This window comes from Halichoeres trimaculatus, unplaced genomic scaffold, assembly GCF_033239565.1.
Source record: "Halichoeres trimaculatus isolate MK-OKI-2021-1 unplaced genomic scaffold, fHalTri1.1 fHalTri1_scaffold_23, whole genome shotgun sequence".
Lineage (NCBI taxonomy): Eukaryota > Metazoa > Chordata > Actinopteri > Labriformes > Labridae > Halichoeres > Halichoeres trimaculatus.
Window position 1 is genome coordinate 21,140,083 of NW_027437201.1, and position 22,855 is coordinate 21,162,937.

The window sequence follows — 22,855 nt, forward strand, 5'->3', positions numbered from 1 at the left end:
TGCCACACAATGAGCATGAGGGCAAACACGCAGCTCTGGTTAGCCAACACACCACGGTGCCATGAAGCACGCCAAACATCTCCACGCCAATTATCCAATTAATAACATTCCTGTGCGGATCGAGTTACAGCTGACGTCAAAACTCCTCCCTGTCAGTTAAAGTATACACTGGATCAAACAGACTGAATACGCTTCACATCCTGTGTCAGTCTATCAGGCTATTTGTTGTTTGTTGCTCAGTTGCCTCCAATTCTTAGATCTGGGGTTGCTCATGCTTTAAAAACTCTGGTTTACAATAAATGAATAAACAAACAAATAAATAAATAAATAAATAAATAAATAAATAATAATAATAATAATAATAATAATAATAATAATAATAATAATAATAATAATAATAATAACAAAAATAATAAAAATAATTATAATAATTATAATGATAATAATGATAATAATAGTAATGATAATAATTAAATAAATAAATATAAAAATACTAATAATTATTAATGATATTATTATGACTATTATTTTTATTATAATAACTTTAATTGTGAAGCACCTTTATAAAAACAAATCGTTTAGAAAATGTAAATCTTGTAATATCCCAGAGATATTAAAGAGATAATGAAATACAGACTTCTTAAGCATTGTTGAATTCCACTTGTTTTTGTAATTTCTGCAATTTTTTTGAACTTTTTTCTAGATTTTTGTTCTCATTTTTTAAATTTCTTTTTTTTTTTTTTTTTGCTTTTTTTTTATTTTCAAAAGGGAACTGCAATAATTTTCTGTTTTTTTTTCAAATAAAATTTGAAAATAAAAAACTAAGACATCACACTTTCATAATTTTTAAAATTCAATTAAAAATAAAACATCTCATATGGATAATTATTCACTGGATTTTAATAATTTTTAGATTTTGATACTCTGTATTGTCCTTATTGTGAAGATAAAGTAGACTTTGTGGCTCGGAATGACTTTAATCCGATGAGTTTGGACAAAAAGCAGTCCCCTGAGCTGGTGTGTGTGTATGTACTGTGGGCCTTTGAAGGTCAACTGCCCCCTGCTGGTCAATGTTTTGTGGAGAAGAACAGATGATGGCTTAAGTACAAGCCACAGTTTGTTGTCTTGTTTTCTGTTTTCAATTATTTTAACTTTAAATTCTGAATTTTATTATTCTACTAGCAAAGCTTTTAAAGGCTAAACACTAGAAACTCAAAAGCAGTACTGTCCTTGCGTTCTGTGATTTCTGTTTGGTTGTTTTAAAGCTGTTTTCAGAGGATAACGCAGTAAAAAAAAGCACAACTCTGGGAGGAAAAGTCTTTGTGAATAGGGCTAATGTTTGCCAGTGAGCTAAAGTAATGAACTTTTTTTAAAGTATTATAAAATTAATCCAACTTTTACTGGATTTAATACCTGAAAGATTAACAAATTAAGCCTCCGTTCAGTTTTTTGTTTCAGCTGCAGATTTAAGCCTCATTCAAGGACTTTTTCTGAGACAACTTTGCATCTGTTGAAATTATCAAGAGCAAAACTTTAAACATCAACACAGATGTTGATAATTTCATCATTTGTCCATTAATTTAATAATTGCCTGTCTTCAATTTGTCTTCATTACAGTCACACCATGCTTTAAACAGCTGTTATAAAGACGACCAGACAGGAGGAATGGGAGGGGCTTATGTGGTGTGATGTCACGCAGCGTGGCAGCGGAAGGATCTGATGAGCGTAAATCTCCATAAGCTTGGACCTAAAGGCTTACTGGCTTTGCTCCCATCTGTCTGTCTTTAACAACCAATACCATGCTTCCACACACACACACACACACACACACACACACACACACACACACACACACACACACACACACACACACACACACACACACACACACACACACACACACACACACGGTGTCTGGGATGGGCTATTAAAGGCTAATTTTGATCAAAGTGTTTGCAAATTAGATATGAAATTTTTGTAATAACATGAGCATCATGACCACAAAAATTCATAACCTACCTCATGTGACACTGATGCTCTTTTTCCAGCAAATTTCAGAGCCAAACCAGAGAAGATGCATTTCCTTGCTGCAAATGGGTTGAAATGCTGAAGCTGAAAAATAAAAACAAATGCTATAAGCAGTGAACCAGAGCTGAAAATACGGAATGGAGAAAAGAAGAAGTAGCAGTAATAGAAAAAAAAAAGCACAGAGGTTAAAGTAGCAGTAGTAATAGAAGAAGAAGTAACAGTTTGAGAAGTTTAAGTTGTGGGAAAAAGTTGTATGAATAGTGGAGCATGTAGATTAAGTCAAAGAGGGAGGTATGGTGTCATAAGTAACTGAAGTAGTGATGGGAATATCAGTACGTGAGTGCACAAATTTGAAATGTCTCGGCAGCAGGCTCCTCCACTCTAACTGAAGAAGTTCTACACTCTAGGAGCTGAGGTTTGAGTGAAAAACTAAAAAGTTAATGTTGCTTAAACACTTAAATCTCAAAAACTGTTAAAGTTATCTTAAACGTTGTACCATTTATGAAGAGCTGAAAGATCAGTTAACATTTTAAAGCAAAAATGAAGTCTGTAAGTAGAAGTATGCTGAAGTTATAGCATCTCAAAGTTGAGGAAAATTTAGGAGGGAGAGGAGCAGATTCCCATTCATTTCGGATACAGAATTTTTTTCAGAAAAAGCTGAATACATCAAAAAGTTACAGGGTTGGAGATAAGAAAAGTCACAGCACACATCACCAGAAGAAGCTGAATAGTTTAAAATTTGAATGGTGAAAATCAGGCAAAATTTGATGAAGAAGAAGAAGAGGAAAGTCACAATGCTGAGTCAGCATTTCAACATAATGATCTACACAGGCTGTGTACAAGTTATGGATGCCTTTTTAGTCATGGGGGGCTTCTGGACCTGAATGAAAAACCAAATAAAAAGGAACATCTAGGCAACACTCTTTAGGTCACAAAAGATAGTTTTTAATCTGTCAAGTGCACTTATACAGAGACCGGTACACACATAAGGACAAACATCTGCCGTTTTAGAATTGGACAGGACAACAGTGAACAACATTTCAGTCTGACTCGTCCTGTAAAGCAATAACAGCTCCAGAATTAAATTATCAGTAATTACTGTCATGTGTTGGGTGGTTGCTTTGAGTCCCGGACAAAGACAGGGTTTGTTGGCTTTGCAAGGGTACTTCCTGTCCTGTCTCAATGCCATATTACAGCAGGCATGTCTGCGTGTAAACAAGACAAATCAGATTCTGAGATCTGTCATGCCACCTCTACACGGTCACAGCAGAGATGGCTTCAAGAGGCGTCTAGCTATGCTATTGAAGGGAGAAGGTGATAAAAGTGTTGAGATGAAAGTGTGTCATTCTGTTATATTTCATGGAAGACTGGATATTTGCACATAGGACTGGTGGTACAGTTTGTAGGGAAGCTTTAAAACCCATAAGAAGTCCGACACATATACATAAATAGTATGATAATCTTTAAATTTACATCTACATGTATGTACAAATGTATAAATGTATATGAGTATTTAGGGGCTGGAGATGGATTGAAGGGATACAGTAAGTGGGAGAGTGGTTTGTTTGGATTTTTTTTTTATTTTTTATTAATTAATTTGTTTTTTCTCTTTAATCATATTGCATTGTTTTATATGTCTGAGTTGGGACCCCATTGAAAACAACACACCGCATCACAAGGGGCTATCCCTTATTAAATTAAAATTCAAAAGATAAAAACAAGAATAAAATAGCATTGATAGGTTAAAAAAAACTACAAAACTATGCAGTCACTAAATATAAGGTACACAGGCAAAGTAAACAAGTACAGGAGTGCAGTACTGTGCAGAAATGGATGTAAACATGTTAAATATGTGCAGTTTAAGGTGCAGTAAGGTATAAATAATAACAGATTTTTATTTATATTTTACACTAAGTCTGTTTTTTTCATTGTTCAGCTCCTTTTTGAGCCACAGAGTCTCTTTAAACCCTATATAGTCCATGCATTGAGCCCACCTGATCCCCTTTGTAGTTGCAGCAGCTGCACGCGCCTGCAGAAGCACTGACCCGGGTTGCTGCTACAGCGCATGCGCGAGTCAACTTCACATGAATTCTGCCCTCACGTCTCAAGACATCTCCCACACAGGTGAGGATACCGACTGTTTTCTTGCTGTAAGTGGTTTACTGTGGTCTTCGCAGTCTTCAGTATCATGTGTTAGAGGTCACTGCAGCTCCTGCTGTCCGCTCTGTGTTATATTTCATCTCCTTTTTCTGCGGAATGAAGGTAAAACCTCTTCAAATCAACTATCTCTGAGAGTGTCGGTGTCATCCGTGCGAGCTGGTGCAGAAACGCTAGCCTGCATGCTTTTGTCGCATTATTTCTTGTATTTCATTATTATTGCATCCACTCGAGTCTTTTTCCTGTTTTGACTTCTTGTTTTTGCAGCTCGCTCTGTATTTTCTTGATGAGATCCCGTTTTGCATGCACTGACAGGAGCAGCTTGTGGCTAGCTAACGTTAGCTAAAGGCTAACTTGGCATGTGTAAACGGAAAGGGCTGAATCAGATTTAGTCTGGCGGTAATGTTAAATACCCTGTGACCCGTTTACACTTAGTTTTACTTACATGTTAGTAAAATCATCCTGAGCCGGTCAGCTGGCGTTAATGGGTTATTAGACTGAAATGATAGCTCAGGGAGCTTTACGCGGGGCTGCAGCTGTCAGTCCAGTTTGTGTTGACACCGGTCTACCTGGAGTCCTGCTCACAGCCTCAAGCACGGTACTCGAGTGTACACTGGTTAAATAGCTATGCCTTGTATTTGTGTATACTCCTTAGACTACAGTAACATTACCTAACAGTGCACAGTTTTGGAGACGCACAATTTCATGTGCTCCAGTAAGCTTTCCCTGAAGGCTAGGAGACTGCTTTCTCTGTCATACTGCACTTAAAACAGCTGTCACTTTGAACATGCAAGTATGTTTGCACTTATTTAAAAAAGAGAATTAAAAAAATGCATATACTGATCAGAGAGTTTCAAGGCAGTGCAAAAATCTTGAGAATTATAGATGCATAAAGATATTTGCAGACCCTGTTGAGATTTATCAGCATGCTTGATAATTTGTTATTCACTAAATGAAGCATCAGTTAACTGAAGGGAACATATTCAGCTCATGTTTTATCTGACTGAATGAATGCTTCATTTTACTGCTTGTTTTTATTTCATCTTTTATATTTTTGTTAAAAATTCTGGCTGAGACAGTAAAGAGGCTTGTGAGCTAGTTTTTCTTATAAATGTAGTTAGACGGGGCCCAATCAGCATTTTTTGTAGAGGTGTCCCAGTCCTATATTAATATCGGATATCGGTCTGATATCAGCAAAAAAACAAATATTGGTATCGTATCCGAATGCATCGAAAATGTCTGATATCAGCACTCCGATATAAGCAATCTATTCCAGACTCAGCTCCTGCTGTTTTTATTTGATTTATTTAGGTTATTTTCTGAGTCTTCTAATTTATTCTTTATTTCATTCAATTACTAGTCTTTTTTATGTTTAATGTTAAAATTTCTGTTACCCATTGGTTAATAATAAATGGGTCAGTTTTTCCTCATACCTACTGTTGCTGACTACTGTTCTTTGTTTGAATAAAATCACTTAATCAAGCCTTTTCTGACATGCCAGACGTACTACAAAATAAGTAATCAAAGTATACATGTTTAATGCTGATATCGTATCGGATAAATATCGGTATTGGCCAATACTCAATGCTGCAGTATCGGTATCGTATCGGATATGAAAATGTACTATCGGGACATCCCTAATTTTTTGCCCCTGATCGCGATCCCGATTATTTAGTATTGCGATCCAATTTTGGGGTTTGGAGATAAACTTTTCTGAAGAAGTGAGAAAGTGAAGCAGCATGGCTTTTTGTTCTGTGTGTTAACAATACTGAATAGAAAAAAATAATAGTTGAAGCTTATTAAGTCCATTTAACTTAGTCCAGCTGGTTTAAACTTCAAACCCTCTGGATACCCCAATCAAAAAACCACTTATTTTTAAATAACTGGCATGAAACACCAGGGTCATAGTCAGATTCTCAGGTTTTCGAGGGTACCTGAATGTATCACATATAAAGCTGGAAACATGTCTTCACATGATGCAGAACATTTGCAGACAATGACCGGTTTTCTTGCTAAATTCTTTTTCGATTTTACTGACACGTTGGCATTGGGCAGCATTTTTGGCTTTGAGACCGCTAACGTGAATGATCAGTTGAGAGGATCGGCCAGAATTCCTGATCACTGATACTTTCAAAAATGCCAGAATCGGCCCGATCCGATACCAGGGATCGGGATTGGGACACCCCTAAATGTAGTCATTTATTGTGTGATATGCAAGGCAAAGGTTGTGCTTTCAGTATAGATGTCTGGATTTGTGCTCGCTCAAAGATAGTAAAGCAAAGTCGATGTTTTTAAACTGAGGGTTCATTTTGTTCTCAGACCCAGATTGATGGTGTTGGTGGTGCCGGCCTAATTTCCAAATCCTTAATATCCTTTGAAAATCAAAACACTCCCACTAAACAACCACATTATACTCTTTGCTCTTTGGTCATTTCTTGTTTGCACTTCAAGGCTTAATAGCATTGGGGATAGGCACCAAATTAGGTACTTTTATAGGTACCGACTGAATTCCTTCTTTAAGTACTGAGTACTGATTCATGTAAGATCTTTTTTTTATTATTTTTGTTTGGGGGGTTTTATACCTTATATATATATATATATATATATATATATATATATATATATATATATATATATATATATATATATATATATATATATATATATATATATATAATTTTTAGATTTTCAATGTTTAGACCAAGAACAACAACAAGAAAAACAGAGGCAGGTAAATAAAGCAAGTATCCATATATACATAAACATACCTACACATGAACTCAAGAGAAAAAAAAAGAAAAAAAAAAAAAAGGAAATAATAATAATAATGATGATAATGATAAATAAATAAATAAATAACCGTGCTCTAACAGTATGTAACTCTATACATTATACATTGGTAATAGAGAGAAGGCACATCATATAAGCCAGCATACATATATAAATTGTTACATTAAATTTTCCTTGATAGGTAAGACAGCTTTTATGCCTTTAATTGGATAGGAGAGAGGACAGTTGATAGAGCAGGAAACAGGGCCATCTGCACAGGGTGAATGTCAAGGAGCACGACCCAGGATTCATGCTAAATCAAATGGTACCATGTTTTGGTTCCTAAACACATCCCTGTGGCTGTAAGGGAGTAGAAGAGTTGGCAGTTTTCCATGCTGAGCATGAACACAGCATTGCAAGGTTACAAATTGAAGAATAAGTATGTTAAATTTAAAAAACTTTAAGTTTACATTATTAAACAAATTAATATTATTTCCACATAAACACACAAAAGTACCAAAAATTGGCGCGCAAGTACCAATACTGACTGTCCGTTATCAGGCATCGGTACCATATTGTTTTAAATGTGAAAGGTACCCATCCCTAAAGCCAGATTCAGTTAGTAGAGCCTTCAAAACCTTTAAGTCCAGGACTAAGCTCCCTCTTTAGCCAGAAAACTGACTCTATAAGTCATCAGTCGAAAGAATTAGGCCATTATGTTAAAATCTGGAATCTAATATATGTCTAATATTATTCTGTCAGCTGAAAGACATACTAGAGCTTGAAGTGTAGATCGACAGATCCTGCATACTGAAGGAAAAGGTCCAGAGTATGTTCTTAAACATCAAATGATGAACTTCTGTTCGTCAGTATAAGTGTGTTCTTCCAGTTCAGGATGTGCAGACGGCTCAAACTGATGTAATCTGAGAACTTATTTCATTAATAAAAAGCCTCTAACCAATAACAACCTGTTTACGGGGTTGAAGAACGAGTTCGACAACATCTTTCCCAGGTGGGACACTTGATCTCAACACTCCTGGTTTAACATGCAGTTATGGAGTTATGGATGGTATGCCGCTCCGTGTGACTTGTTGGTATCTGTGTGAAAAGTTGATTTTATGAGAGTCATTTGAAATATATTGTGAGTGATCTTTGGACACGCATGTTCATGTGACCGGTGGAACTCAGAGGCAGATGATTGGATTATCGTATGAGGAGAGTTTCCAGTTTATTGGAGATGATCTTTGGACATGCTTTACTGAGTGTTTCTGGGATTGCTTCGAGGAGGTGATCTCAGTATTTGGTTATTCTGTTTTAAAATATTTACCTGTGTCGGCACTTGAAGTAGAGATAGACCGATATGTTTTTTTTGCAAAGCCGATACCGGTTATCGGTCAACAAGGAAGTCGATAGACAATATCTGAGGCCGATATTCATTTGCAGTAAAAGTGAAAATATTGGCGCCAAGATTTGGGATGTTACGAACTCCTTTAAGCATATGTTTATCAAACAGTAACGGCCGTCAAATTAGAAAAAAAAGGCTGATGCTGATAAGCCTCAAAATGCCCTAAGTACAAGTCCTTGTGTATACTGATGAAATCAAAGGAACAGATGTGCATCTCATGTGATCTGAAGCTGGTTTCACTTCATTTTTTCTCCCACAGACCATGAACCATCGGCACATGTTTTGCTTGATCTGAAATTGCAGATTTGATTTGTGAAATTGGCTCCTTCTGCACATTCTCTCAAAGTTTCATCATGTAGTGCTTCCCTGCACTGCAAAAACGGAAATCTCATCAAGTGTTTTTGTCTTGTTTTATGTAAAAGTGTCTCATTACACTTGATATGAGCCACATTCAGCTGATCACTCTGGAAAAATGTCTTGTTTTAAGTCATTTAAAGACAAAATCTACCAGTGGAAAAAGAGAAATTAGTTAGAAAATTTGCTTGTAGTAGAATAATGTCTCGATCAGGGCTGTGACTATAACGCGTTGATTAGATAAATTAATTACACCCCACATTAACATCTTGAACGATCTTTTAAGACCCAAATAATATTGTTTTCTATCACCATATAAACACCAAAGTTACTTAAGAAGAGTGGACTCTCTTCTTTTATGTCTCTCTTCCTGTTTTTGGTCCAAAAAACAGACAAATCAAACTTAGTTGATCGCATTCATCTCAGGCGCTCCATCCTTTGATCCTCTCCATGATCTCCGTCATCTTTTCTCACGATGGCGCCGCTCTTTTTCTCTGAACTACTACACAACCATCACTGTGACACATCCACATCTCACTATGTCTCTGTCATCTCACATCTTCTCCTCATATCCATGCTGAGCTCTCATCCAAAGAGTGCACCGCTCTCACCCACAGTAGTTTACGAGCAGGATTTTGATTGACAAGCTCCACCAGACCCCACCTCCCTCAGCTGAAAGATATAATTTACTTCTATAGACGCAGTAAACAATAATCGAATGTCAATGGCAGGGAACACGGACATTTTAATTAAAATTGTCCAGTTGAAAAAAAAATAAGATTTACAAATCTTCTTTTTTTTCATGTATTCATTCGATTAGTCATGCACCATAATTTTGTAATGCCTTAGAAATCAAATTCCTTATGTGGGGACCTTAAGCAGATATAAGATTAAAATGTGATTAATTAATCAATTAATTACAAATCCCGTAATCAATTAGATTAATTTTTCATCGCCTGACAGCACTATTTACCATATAACGGCTGATCTCCTGAACAAAATAAACGTGATTTTGTTGTTATAACTTGCGCATGAGAATTTTCAATAATTTAGTCTTCTGCCAAAATCTGTTTGAATTGAAAAGTGTTGCTTGTGATGTTGAATATTGAAGTGATTAAAATGCGATTAATTACGATTAATTAATTACAAATGGCAAAATTAATTGGATTAATTTTTTTAATCAAGTCTCACCACTAGTCTGGATACAAGAAACTTTTCTCTTGTTTCATTGGCCGATGGACCAAAAATACATTTTTCTGGACTGGTCAGATGAATGTGGCTCATATTAAGTCTAAAAAGCCCAAACTTGATAACGTTTATTTTTTTGCAGTGTAGTTAGTGCAGGTCTCTACTTATGGAAAGAAAAGAGCAAAACTTGATTTCCTTGAGTCTGTTCCCTGGTTGATTATCATCAGGAGAAACATGTTTTCCAAAAGCAGTCTGACTAGTTTTGCAGCATCAGTAGAGCTCTTTGAGGAGGATTTTGCAATTAATCTTTCATTTTTTATTTGATGAATCTTGTCAACCCCTCCTTTATGTCTTTTCTCTCTTTGAATCTTCCAGTAACAACCATGGGCAGCTAATCAAAGTCGGACAGTTTTCTGCTGCGTGGTGGACAGAAGGTTAGAAATACCCCAGAGAGTCCCGTCTCTCTTCCCACTGACGAACCAGCGAGTCTCCAGCAACCATGGCGGAGGAAGACTATGGCAGCTTCGTGGACTGGAACCAGATGGGGGATCTGGCCAAGAGCAGCGGGCCCACCAAAGTCGACTGCAAAGACCTGAAAGAGTTCAAACAGATGGCACGGCAGGGTTACTGGGCCAAAAACCACAAATTACGTGCACAGGTTTACCAGCAGCTCATCAAAGCCATTCCATGCCGCACAGTCACCCCAGATGCAGAAGTGTACCGTGACATCATGGGGAACGCGGCCTCTAAGAAGCCCTCCTCAAACATCCCACTCCCAGATTTTGTGGACGATAACCCGGTGCCGCGGTACTGTCTGAAAGCAGAGGCGGTGGCTTCCGCACATCAGATCATAAACTGCCTCGCCGGACAGTTTCCTGACGTCTCCCACTGCCCGTCTCTCCCCGCCATCACGTCACTGCTCCTGCACTTCAGCAAAGATGAAGCTCAGTGTTTCGAGCACGTCAGCCGCATGCTGGCGTGCAACGAGCCGGGGAAGCGGATGCTGGACCAGACTTTCCTGGCGTTCGAGTCGGGCTGCATGACGTTTGGAGACTTGGCCAACAAGTACTGCGCAGCCGCTCACAAACTGATCGTCGCCACCGCCCAGGACGTGTTGGAGGTCTACTCTGACTGGCAGCGCTGGGTGCTGGGCGACCTGCCGTTCAGCCACGTGGTCCGGGTCTTAGACGTCTACCTCGTGGAGGGCTACAAAATTCTCTTCCGTGTCGCGATCGCGTTGCTCAAGTTCTACCGCAAGAGCAAAGCAGCCGCTCAGGGGGGTCAGCCGAACCAGCAGCAGGATTCAAGCAAAGTCAAAGCTGACATTCAGGCGTTCGTCAAAGGCATTGCCTCGACCGTCACGCCGGAGAAGCTACTGGAGAAGGCGTTCTCCATCCGTCTGTTCAGCCGTAAGGAGATTACTCTGCTGCAGCTCACCAACGAGAAGTCCCTGCAGCAGAAAGGCATCACGGTCAAGCAAAAGAGGTAAAGTCTGTGTGTGGTGTGTTATGAGCAGCTTTTTGTCATCTTTACTGAGGGATCTGTGGCCTTTGCAGAACGGATGCCTCAAAGTCAAATGGATGAATCAGGGATGCACTGATCTGACAGCTCACCTGGATCATTGAAGTCATTCAACAGCCACAAAATCTATTTTATCTTCACAATAAAGACAATAAAGTAAATAAATTATTTACATAATTAAAATCTAGTCAGTAATTATCTAAATAAGAAGTTTTTTTAATTAATCTAGTTCTATATGTGATGTAGTGGTTAATTTTTTTTTAATTCAAAAACTGTAAAATAAAAAACAATTTTAAAAAAAGGAATTCCAAAAAATTGACATTTAAAAAAATGTTTTTTAGATAATTAAAACATTTTTTTTATTTCATAAATTTGCAAAAATTTGAAATTTAATGAATTTTCAAAAATTTTTTAAATCTTTTAGAAATTCTTGAATATGATAACATGTATTGTCAACATCTCTCAACTCATCATATTTTGTAGTTTTCTAATGTCTTGCCACATATCAAGCATGTTTAATAAGCAGGCTTATTGTCAGTTAAATGAATCAATTTTTTTTACCAATATTGATATTGGTAAATATCGGTTATCAGCGGTAACAGATAATATAATTAAAATAATTATTACAGATTCAATTATAATAATAATTTACTTAAAAACATACATATAATAATTATAACTATTTTATTATTATTATTATTATAAAAATTGTAATAATGAAAATAATAAATATAATTAATTATATGATGAATTATATTTAATAATATAATTCATATAATTATAACAGATTCAATTATAATAATAATATATTTAATACTAAAAATAAAAATAGAATTAATAAATGTAATTAATTTTATAATTTATTATTTTTTATATTATAATTCACATAATAATAACAGATGATATAATTAATATTGGATATTGATATCAGACAAAATTTTTATACCGGTGCATCCCTAAACAAAATGTTAACGCATGATTTTATTCAGTGTCAGTGTCTTTAATTATCATTACGCTCTGTAAGAAAAATGAGGGGCTGGATTCAACTGATACCAGGATCCAATCGGTGCATCCCTAAACTGAATAGTTAACAGTTAAATGGACTGAAAATTAAATCACAACTCAGATTGAGAGAAATGTTATGTTTAAATGAAATTGCTTTAAATTTCCTTTGTGTAACTTAGATTTGGTTTTTAGAGAACGCCCTGATCTATGTCCACTGTTTACTTTGGGGAAATGGTTAAAGTTGCTCTTTCATCTTCATCTCATATTCTGTTGTTGTCTTTTCTGTTTGGTCCGTGCTGTGTTTTTCCATCCACCATCTTCTGTTTCATCTGCACCGTTCACTTCATGGGGTTTTCACAGCTCTAGGTGGGTCGTCTCTCCTCTTTGACACTCTGACTCTTTCTGTTTCTCATTATTTGAACAAAGACTCAGAAAATCTGTTCCCAGAGTAGATCTGATGTGATGATTTCCCTCTTCTTCCAACACCCTCTGTAAATCAAACGACTGATCGTGGTCTTCCTTCTCTGTCGGCACCTCTTTATCTCTCCCCGTGTTTATGTCGTCACCAGGAGGAACGTCCAGCTGGCTCTTAACCCCGACACCTTTTCCTCAGAGATAGTCAGCGCCAAAGAGATGCGGGACATCTGGTCTTGGATCCCTGAGCGCTTCGCCCTGTGCCAACCACAGCTCCTCTTCACTACATCCACCCATGGCTGCAGCCTGAACAGGTATTCCTCCATTCTCACACATGATTTAGCTCGTTTAGCTGCTTGTGATTGATATTAGAGGCTCTGTTTGACATAAAGGTTTTAAAACTTGATGGATTGATGCGACAGAGTCTTCCCAGTTATTATAAAATGACGACTGCTCTACACTTTCAGATTCTACTCACATTGTGAAGGCTACGAGCCAACTCTGCTCCTCATCCGGACGACAGATGGTGACGTAAGTACGACACACGCACAGAAAGCAAACTGCCCCCTCCAGAATCATGACACACATTGTGTTAAAATACAAACAAAGAAACAGCATGAGCATTCTTAACAAACACTCTGAGTGGGATTTTATAATCAGCCCTCAGCAGATCCTCATTGTGAATGTTCTTCTTCATTGTGTGTCTTCACTGATTGGATTCTGGTGATAAAAACTGATTTAAGCAGGAAGTCTGAGAGCTTACAGGAAGTAATCTTCCACACAGAGATCATCCCTGAGTTTAAACTTTCTTTTTTTAATGTACTTTGCAATCAGCAGATATTCTCCTGCTGTTTTTAACAAATAAAGCAGTTAAACGTACTGATATCTTTCCAACAATTTAGCTCTTCAAAGTGTTTTTTTTTTAAGTAACTTAAGAGATGCAACAAAACGTGGGAAGATTCCATTTTGGAAGTGGAAGAGATTGCAAAAAGGAAACCATAGGCAAGCCTTACATAAAATATAATAAAATTAAATACAATAAAGCAAAAAATTATCAAAAAACAATAACATACACAAAAATTTAATAAACCTAAATTAAATTTAAAAAAAAATAATAAAAAAGTAAAATGGACTATAATAAATAAAAACAGAAAAAAGTACAAAATTGGCTAAAATGTAATAAAACACAATAAATAAAAAAATAAAATAGACTACAATAATAAAAAAATATATATATATAAAAAATAGGCTTGAATGAAATAAAATACAATAAATAAAAAAATAGACATATAAAATATAAAAAGAATAAAAAATATAAAATGGTCTAAAATAAAAAAATAAAAGGGATAAAATGAAAAAAATATATATATTAAATGGAATAAAATACAATAAATAAGAAATTGACTAAAATAAAAAATTAAAAATACTAAAATAGAACATAAAATAGCCAAAAATCAAAAAATATAAAGAATCAAATATAAAATAAAAAATTAAATAGTCTGAAGTGAAATAAAATACAATAAATAAAAAATAAAATCGACTAAAATAAAAAGAATAAAATAAACAATAAAATAGACCTAAATAAAAAATAAAAATAATAAATAAAATAACAGACAAAAATTAAAAAAAAAGATAAAAATTAAAATAGATGAAAATAAAAATAACACAAACTAACAAAACAAAATAAAACTAAATTAAAAAAGATTTAATGAATAAAAACAATCCACCTTATCTTTACAACTTCAGTTAAAATCTGGCCTCACAGTTTGAACATACTCTGATCATTTGGACCATATTCTGTAAAATGATTCTTTCTGAACCCTGAGAGAAAGTGACAGCTTCTCCAGAATATTAATCTGATGTATTATTTCAACCCATCAATATTTAGGGGATCAGGTTTCAGCTGTTTCTTAGTAACAGCTTCTCTGCTTGCTGCCAAAGGATTTGTATTGATTTCTTATCACTTGTATCCCAACCATCACAGAAAAAGTCACCCACAAAGATTGGGTTGCAGTTAAAAGAGATGTTACTTCTGAAAACATAGTTGATTTTCTTGTGGATTACCTCCATAATAACTGGGTAGTTCCAGAAAATATGATAGTGATCGGCTTCGTTCATCCCACAGAGCCTCCAGCAACAGCAGTCGGTCCCCTTTTTACAGCGGTGTAATAAAATAAAATAAAAATCATTTATAATTTTCAAATTAAAAAACTTATGAAGCTCATAGTGACCTTTATTTCTGCTTTTGCTTCAGGTTTGTGGAGCTTTCCTGTCCACGGACTGGGAGGAGCGGAAGAGAGGAGGAAACAAACTGAGCTTCTTTGGGACAGGGGAGTGTTTCCTCTTCAGGGTGAGTTTACTTTTTATTTTCAAACAACCTGAACTGATTCTTGATGGAAAAAAAGTCTTTCTTTACTTTAACAGAGATTTTAAGGCAGGATTAATAATGAGAAATTGGTAGATTTGCAGTACCACCTTCCTGCCACCAGGTGGCACTATTAGATCTGGTTTCTCATCCAGGATTTCAGTTTTAAAGCCAAATTCAGCAAGTCAAGCCCTCTTCAAGGTCAAACTTCACCACATGACATTGTGACGACCTCTAAAACCAAATACTGTTTGAGGAAACAAAAAGGAATCTTGTTTATCTGCTCGTCTCAGCAACGCATGAAGCTCCAGTCAGAACAACACCTGGGCTGGAAATAGCAAAGCAGCTTGGCTCTCTAAAGGCCTCTGTATGAATTATTCACCTGATTCCTGAGCTGCTGCACAGCTGCTGGCTGTCTGAGCCGGCACACCACAAAACACCCCCATCACACACTCTTAATACTTAAGTACGCACAGATCGGAAACTCCCGTAACCTGATCCAGTTGTATCTGACCTGGTCCTCACCTGACACCAGGAGAAATGGAGACAGTCAGCACGGACTGATGTCTGTCAGAGGTTTTTCTACTCAGTGTATTTAACAGTTCGTCTCAATCAGGCTGTCACTGAAAACATACATTTTCTTTCTGTAGCAGACGGCTGGTTTGATCACATTAGTTGAAATAGAGGTAAGCTAATATCTGTCAGCCCAGATCTTTAGCTTAAAAAAAGTGTCGGTTTTATTCCCAAAGTTGGAAAAAAACTTCTGTTTTCTTTCTTTAGGAATAAATTTTCAGTCTTTTTTGCTTCAGTCCCTGTTTTAAAAAGTTTCTGAATACAGTCTGGGACTATGGGTTAGTGCAAATTTATTAAGGGGTTGTTGGAGGATGTCAATGTGGATTGCAATACTGCAGAAAAAAAAGCTGACCTTCGCATATATTTACAGTGTTTTCAGCCTTATATTACATTCAAGGTGGCATTAAAAAGTCTTTGAGGCCCCATATTATGCTCCTTTTCTGCAGTTTAATCTGGATCATTGATGTCTTCATGAAATGATAGTAACATGTTTTGGTCCAAAAAGCCAATAAATCAAGCACAGCAGCATTGTTTCCAGGCTCTCATAGCCCCTCTGTTCAGAACGCTCTGATTTAGTGGGCGTGGCCTTCATATGCAAATGAGCCACCGCTGATACCGCCCCGCTCTTCCACGTCACTGAGAGCGGCGCCACGAGCTCCGAGTGCACAATGTTTAGAAAACAGAGAAGCTCGTTTACCGTAACATTACAGGCTAAAACAACAGGCTAACTGCAGCTAAAGTTAGCATCCTGAAGCTAACACAGAGACAGGGGGGACACTGAGAAAAAGCTCTTCCATCTGCTCCACAGCACACAGCATTTAAAATACTCACATTTCCAGGGTCCCAGGTTTGTTGGAGGATGGTTGGTAATGCGCCTGGATTCAGGACCAGTCTATTGGCTAGCCCTCTGTTGGACTGTCCAAAGTTGGAAAAGCAGTCGGCCGTGAAGTGACTAGCACACACATGCTCAGTTTTACTGAGTGAAGCTGGAACATTTCCTTGATAAATGAACTCTAGCCACTCAGTCTGTCTTCTTCTGAGATGGGAAGCTTGAGCATGGAATGATGTGGCTGTTTACAGGCAAAAACAGAGCAGTGATGGCTCTTCAACTTTGGCATTCTCCATCCTCTGGTGGACCAATCAGGTCAGACTTGCCCCTGATTGGTCAAAAAAGGGAATCGATGACGTCAGCAAATCCCCAAATTCCAAACTGCTTGTTTTAGGTCAGAATTTTACATTCACAAGCTCTACTAAGAACAGGTTTGGTCATTAAATATCACATTTTGTGGGCAGGGAGGTAGGACAAAGACCCAGAAATTTCACTAAAAGACTTAATAAAGTGATTTTTGCACAATATGAAAGTTGAGTCAATGAGTATTTCTCAGCTGTGTCACTTCCTGCTCCTCCCTCCAGCTGAAGCCAGAGATGGAGCGTTATGAGTGGGTCGTGATCCGCCACCCTGAGCTCGCCTCCTCCATCAAGACTCAGGAGCAGGAGGACGGGGCGGCGTCTGAACTCCCAAACTCTGAGAACAACGGATTGGCACAGCCGGAGAAACCTCTTGGAGACTTGTCGCCTTTCCTCTCCGCTCGCCACTTCAACCTCACCTCCAAGAACACGTCGATGTTCATGGCGGGAAACTTTGATTCCCTTATAATCGGTGAGTAGGCTACAGCATTGATTCATGGAGGTGTTTTGTGGTTATGAGACTGACAGGAAGGAGCGTTTTGTGTGTTTAAGGTGGAGGAGAAGGCAACGCTCTCTACATCGACTCCGAGCTCAACCACGGGCGCGCCGGCCGATGCGCCACCTTCGACAACCCGCCGCTGTGTGCTGAGAACTTCCAGGTTGCTCTGTTAGAGTCGTGGGGTTTCGAGGATGTCATGAATAAATAATACTGTCACTACAAATACACAAACATTAAAACCTGTAAACATTGAAACGCCAGCTGAGTGTTAAAGTAAAAAGAGAACAACATCCGTCCTAAGGAATCCCGCTCATTATCCCCTTTTTTTATTTATTATAGCACTTAATTACAACATGTGAATAAAATGTGATAATTCCTGTTTATTTTTGTATTTACTGATGTGTTATGACGGTGTTATGTGAAGGTGTTTGGTAGTTTGAGAGTGAAGCGCTCAGGATTAAAGAAAAAGCCGATTTGGAGGTTTTTGAAGTCGGCTGTGATGTTCCTGCTGGATCAAAAAGCTCAAAAACCTGGATGTAAATTCAGTCTTTAATGTTCTTTGAGATTTATCTGCCAAATGTACCGCACAGGAAGCTCTGCGGTCTGTTCAAGGAGTTGGGTCAAAGGTTAAAAGTTGATTCAGTGGGTTTTAAACGTTTGGTGAAGATATTCATTTCCCTCGCCTGTTCAAACTCTACGTGGACGATGTGTGTAGTTACTAACTGTGGTAGGATTTGTGAGTGTCAGTGGTGAATTGAGTGTTGACATTTTGCACTACATGTGAAAGCTTTCTGTTGAACCTGTGGCAGTCTACTTAATAAGGATTCATGTGAATATTTCAACCTTTGGTTTACAGCGAACAGATACAAGTGCAGTTTCCTCTTTTTCGTCATATTTTCCTGTTACAGCCGTCCTCAGATTATCCTGATGGTGTTGAAGGGGTTTCCTCTCCTGACTGTATGTGCTGTGTATGTTCAGATGTTCTCCAGTGAAATATCAGTTGAGAAACAAAAAAATGTACCTTACATGAAAATACAGACGCGTAATTTCAGCAGCTGTCTTTGTTTCTTTGTCTCTTTCCTCACTGCTTTCTTCTTCTTTAAAATCTAACACATCCTCATCTCTTAGAGGGAGGATTGCGTTTCTTCAGAGTGTCACAGACGTGTGCCAGATGCCTTTTTAAAGTCAGGTGACCACCAATCAGACCTCTTAATCCTCTCCCCGTTGGCTGCTGTGTCTACTCCCTAAAGTCACAGTTGCATAAATTTGGGACACATATTTAACATTATAACACCCGAAATCAACCTCATACAAAACCAATGTTGGTGTTGGACTGACAGAGAAATAAATGAACACTAAATGGAATTAAAAGAGTAAAACATTCCTCAGAGAGTTTGGTCCATATTGACATGATAGCATCACACAGTTGCTGCAGATTTGTCGTCTGAACATCCATGATGAGAATCTCCCGTTCCACCACATCCCAAAGGTGCTCTATTGGATTGAGATCTGGGGACTGTGGAGGACATTTGAGTACAGGGAACTCATTGTCATGTTGAAGAAAGCAGTCTGAGATGATTCCAGCTTTATGACATGGAGCGTTATCCTGCTGGAAGTAGCCATCAGAAGATGGGTACACTGTGCTCATAAAGGGATGGACATGGTCAGCAACAATACTCAGGTAGGTTGTGGACTTTTTTTTTCTTTTTTTTTTTCCTTTTTTTTTCTTTTTTTCTTTTTTTTTTCCTTTTTTTGCCTTTTTTTTTCTTTTTTTCCTTTTTCTTTTTTTTTCTGTGGACTTTAAACCATGCTCAGTTGGTACTAAGGGGCCCAAAGTGAGCCAAGAAAATATCCCCCACACCATTACACCAGCAGCAGCAGCCTGAAGCGTTGATACAAGGCAGGATGGATCCATGCTTTCATGTTGTTGAGGCCAAATTCTGACCCTACCATCTGAATGTGGAGCAGAAATCCAGACTCATCAGACCAGGCAACGTTTTTCCAATCTTCTATTGTCCAGTTTTGGTGTTGCTGTGTGAATTGTATCCTCAGTTTCCTGTTCTTAGCTGACAGGAGGGTCACCCGGTGTGGTCTTCTGCTGCTGTAGCCCATCTGCCTCAAGGTTGGACGTGTTGTGTGTTCAGAGATGCTCTTCTGCAGACCTCGGTTGTAACCAGTGGATATTTGAGTTACTGTTGCCTTTCTATAAGCTCCAACCAGTCTGTCCATTCTCCTCTGATCTCTGGCATCAACAAGGCATTTTGTCCCACAGAACAGCTGCTCACTGGATGTTTTCTCTTTTTGGGACCATTCTCTGTAAACCCTAGAGATGGTTGTTGGTTAAAATCCCAGTAGATCAGCAGTTTCTGAAATACTCAGACCAACAACCATGCCACGTTCAAAGTCCCTTAAATCACCTTTCTTTCCCATTCTGATGCAGATCGTCTTGACCATGTCTACATGCCTAAATGCATTGAGTTGCTGCCATGTGATTGGCTGTTAGTGATGGCACATGATTGATATTCAGCACTGCAGATTGTAACTTAAATAAAATACCCATTCCTAGTTCAGGCAGGCACATTAAAGATCTGGTCTAGGTCTGCACCACTAACACTGTGACAGCTGAATTACTCACACACTTTTCTTACCACAGTCTATTTATTGTTTGGACATTTTGTGGATGTGTCTGCTTTGTGGAAGCTGACAGAAAACTGCATGACTGGAAAATATTTGGCAGAGATGAGTCAGTGAAACTATGAATATATCAGCCGTGCTGTGAGAGGAATAAGACCCTCCTGTTTGCTGTGTGTTTGATTTTACGCTTTTCTGTTTAACATCTCATTTTATTTATCAGTTGATTTAACGACTTCAGCTTGATAACCACACATCTGATTAGCAGTGTTAGGACAAAGGTACAGTCTTCGAAAGCAGAGCACTGAAGTGATCCTTCCTTGCAGCATTGACTCTGCCGTCCATTCAGGATTCACACTCTGCTAATCGCACATGCACGTCTATATTTAGCCTCCTTTGGGTGTTGGTCTGGCGCATCTCCTGAAAACCACGCTCCCCAGCCTGAAGGAGTAAGATGCTTAAGTGTTTAACCCTACACTGAGACGGGTCTCTGCTCGGACAGCCCCTCTGACTCCTGGATAACAAAGGGAGGTGACAGGGGGATTAGGAAGCAGACTAAGGACGTCTCGACAAACAATGTTGTCGTTCACAAAATGAAATTTGTAATTTGGTTTGTGGTACTGAAAAGGCATCTTGATCTAAATCTGTCTTAACTTTAGGGAACAAAATCAAATGAATAATTTTTAAGAAAAACAAAAGACATAAAAGGGTCTTTGTAATTAAAAAATATATATATATGAAAATTCCCCCCCCAAAAAAACATTCAACAATAAGCTGTACAGAGAAAATTCCCTCAAATTTTCTTTTGTGCCCATAATTGAATTTATTTATTTTTCTATGTAGTAATATTTTATTATTATTTTTATGTATTTATTTTATTTTATTAGTTCGATTTATTTATTTTATTACTATATATTTATTTGTTTATTTATTTTACTATTTATTTTCTATTATTTCTGTAATTAATTTATTTATTTTGTTACTATTTTTAAATTAATGTTTTTTGCAAAATAGATTAAAACTAGTTATAAAAAGGATCTGTAATTTAAAAGAAAAAAAAAATTATTAGAAAATTTCACCTCCCAAGAAAAGAACATTCAACAATGAGAGGTACAGAGAAATGCACTCAATTTTTTTTGCCCTTATTGAATTAAATTTATTTTCCTATTTAGTTTAATTTGATTATATTTTTTTATTATAGTTATTATTTTTTATTATTATTGTTTTTTAAATTTTTTTTTTTTAAGTTTTATTACCTATTATTTGTCTGATTTATTTATTTTATTACTATTTTTTCTTTACAGTTATATTTTGGGTAAACCATTACATATTAATTTAATTATAATTATTGTTGTTGTTGTTGTTATTATTATTAAAGTTTTTTTTAGATTTATTTATTTTATTACTATTGTTTTGTAGATTCAGTCCAATGCTCAAATCCACACTTCATTTACCCCTTAACTCTTAATTTGCTCTGCACTGTTACTTTAACGGGTAATTTATGATGAAAATCAAAGCAGAATAAAAGCCTCTTGTTTGTCAAACTGGAACAAGTTCATACAAAACGACCTAACCTTGCTCTAACTTAGCTCTTTGACTTCTTTGATCTAAAGGTTAGATATGTGTTAAACAGCTTATCGATGAACTGTGTCCTGGTCTGATCTTACGTGAAGTAGAGGTACCCAGACCTGTAATCACATTAATGCTTATCTGTGTATTCTGATCACATCATACCTGAACAGATGGCGGTGGATGCATCTTGAATGGTATCCTGATTTCATCATGACCTTGTGAGAATTTCTCAGTTCTTTATTCTCCTTCCCTAAACAACCTGGACCTGAAAGGTCAGCTTACAGGGCGCTATCTGGTCTTCCTGATCGATGTCCCTCAAGGACAAACTCATTAATCCAATCACTGTGATCACACACTTAAAACAAACACACGGCTGATCAAGTTGGAGCATGTAACTGAATGCTAATTAGCATCAACACACAGAAATGATCACCATCCGTGTTTTATAGATGATCTATTTTTGCAGCTGTATGTGTCAGTGGAGTGGATGATCGCTGTGTAGCGTGTTTCAAGGGGAGAAGGCCTCTGATGCTGCTGTAGAAATTGCATCACGAGTGGAGGGGCTTTTCAGTGATAGGGGGAGGGGTCTTTCTCTGGTGCTGACTAGACCAGGCAATGCAGAGAGGGAGAAGGATGGAGGAATGGATGGAGGAGGAGGAGGAGGAGGAGGCATGGGGACTGCACGAGCTCCCTCTGACTCACTCACACACACTCTTCATCCATCCTATGGTGTCCCAGCTATCCTGACCCCTCCTCTTTCTGGATCTCTGAGCCTACACTTGCTGGGAGCTATACAGTGAAATGGGGATTCACAGATTCCCTCCCCCACCATCACACACACACTCAACCTCAAATTCTCTCACTGACACGCTCCACGTTGCTGCATATCACAGCTGACTGTAAAAACACCCTATGCTGCATGGTGGAGTCCTGGTTTAGTCTACGTATAATTATTTGTCCTGACATCCAAGTCAGGAATCTGTTGTAAATGCAATACACCCCTCTTTAAGAATGAACAGGATCAGGTCTGTGGGTTTTAGGTGGGGTGGAGGATGGGTCTCCTTTCTTTTCTCTCAGTTAAAGTAATTTAAAGAGATTTGTTAAGCAACCATTCATATTTTTTTCATCACACTTTTCTCTTTGGGTCTCATTGTGCAAATGCAGACACATGTAACAGAAAATTCCA

The 22,855-nt window shown here is 37.5% G+C and overlaps 2 protein-coding genes across 7 annotated transcripts in view; one reads left to right on the forward strand and one right to left on the reverse strand.

Annotated features, from left to right (window-relative positions):
* LOC141785338 (alpha-1,6-mannosylglycoprotein 6-beta-N-acetylglucosaminyltransferase B-like) overlaps positions 1-4,617 on the reverse strand; it is a 22,920-nt gene extending 18,303 nt beyond the window's left edge. For 3 of the 4 annotated variants that reach the window (XM_074663612.1, XM_074663611.1, XM_074663610.1), the window contains exons 1-2: positions 4,023-4,617; positions 2,020-2,112 (exon numbers count right to left, since the gene is read on the reverse strand). In XM_074663612.1, the coding sequence (XP_074519713.1) occupies positions 2,020-2,024 (5 nt within the window). In that variant the 5' untranslated portion in view covers positions 2,025-2,112; positions 4,023-4,617. The remainder of the gene's footprint in view (positions 1-2,019; positions 2,113-4,022) is intronic. The other variant, XM_074663608.1, reaches the window with a different exon arrangement.
* Positions 4,072-18,531, forward strand: tbc1d24 (TBC1 domain family, member 24). Of its 3 annotated transcripts, none has more exons than XM_074663613.1 (7): positions 4,072-4,152; positions 10,277-11,386; positions 12,997-13,155; positions 13,309-13,372; positions 15,096-15,191; positions 17,193-17,439; positions 17,520-18,531. In XM_074663613.1, exons 2-7 carry the CDS (start codon positions 10,401-10,403, stop codon positions 17,672-17,674), a joined length of 1,707 nt encoding a protein of 568 aa, XP_074519714.1. In that variant the 5' UTR covers positions 4,072-4,152; positions 10,277-10,400; the 3' UTR covers positions 17,675-18,531. The 3 variants fall into 3 exon arrangements, with proteins under 3 accessions (XP_074519714.1, XP_074519717.1, XP_074519716.1); XM_074663616.1 differs by having other exon boundaries at positions 4,104-4,178; XM_074663615.1 differs by having other exon boundaries at positions 4,152-4,290.
* The last annotated feature ends 4,324 nt before the right edge of the window (positions 18,532-22,855 follow it).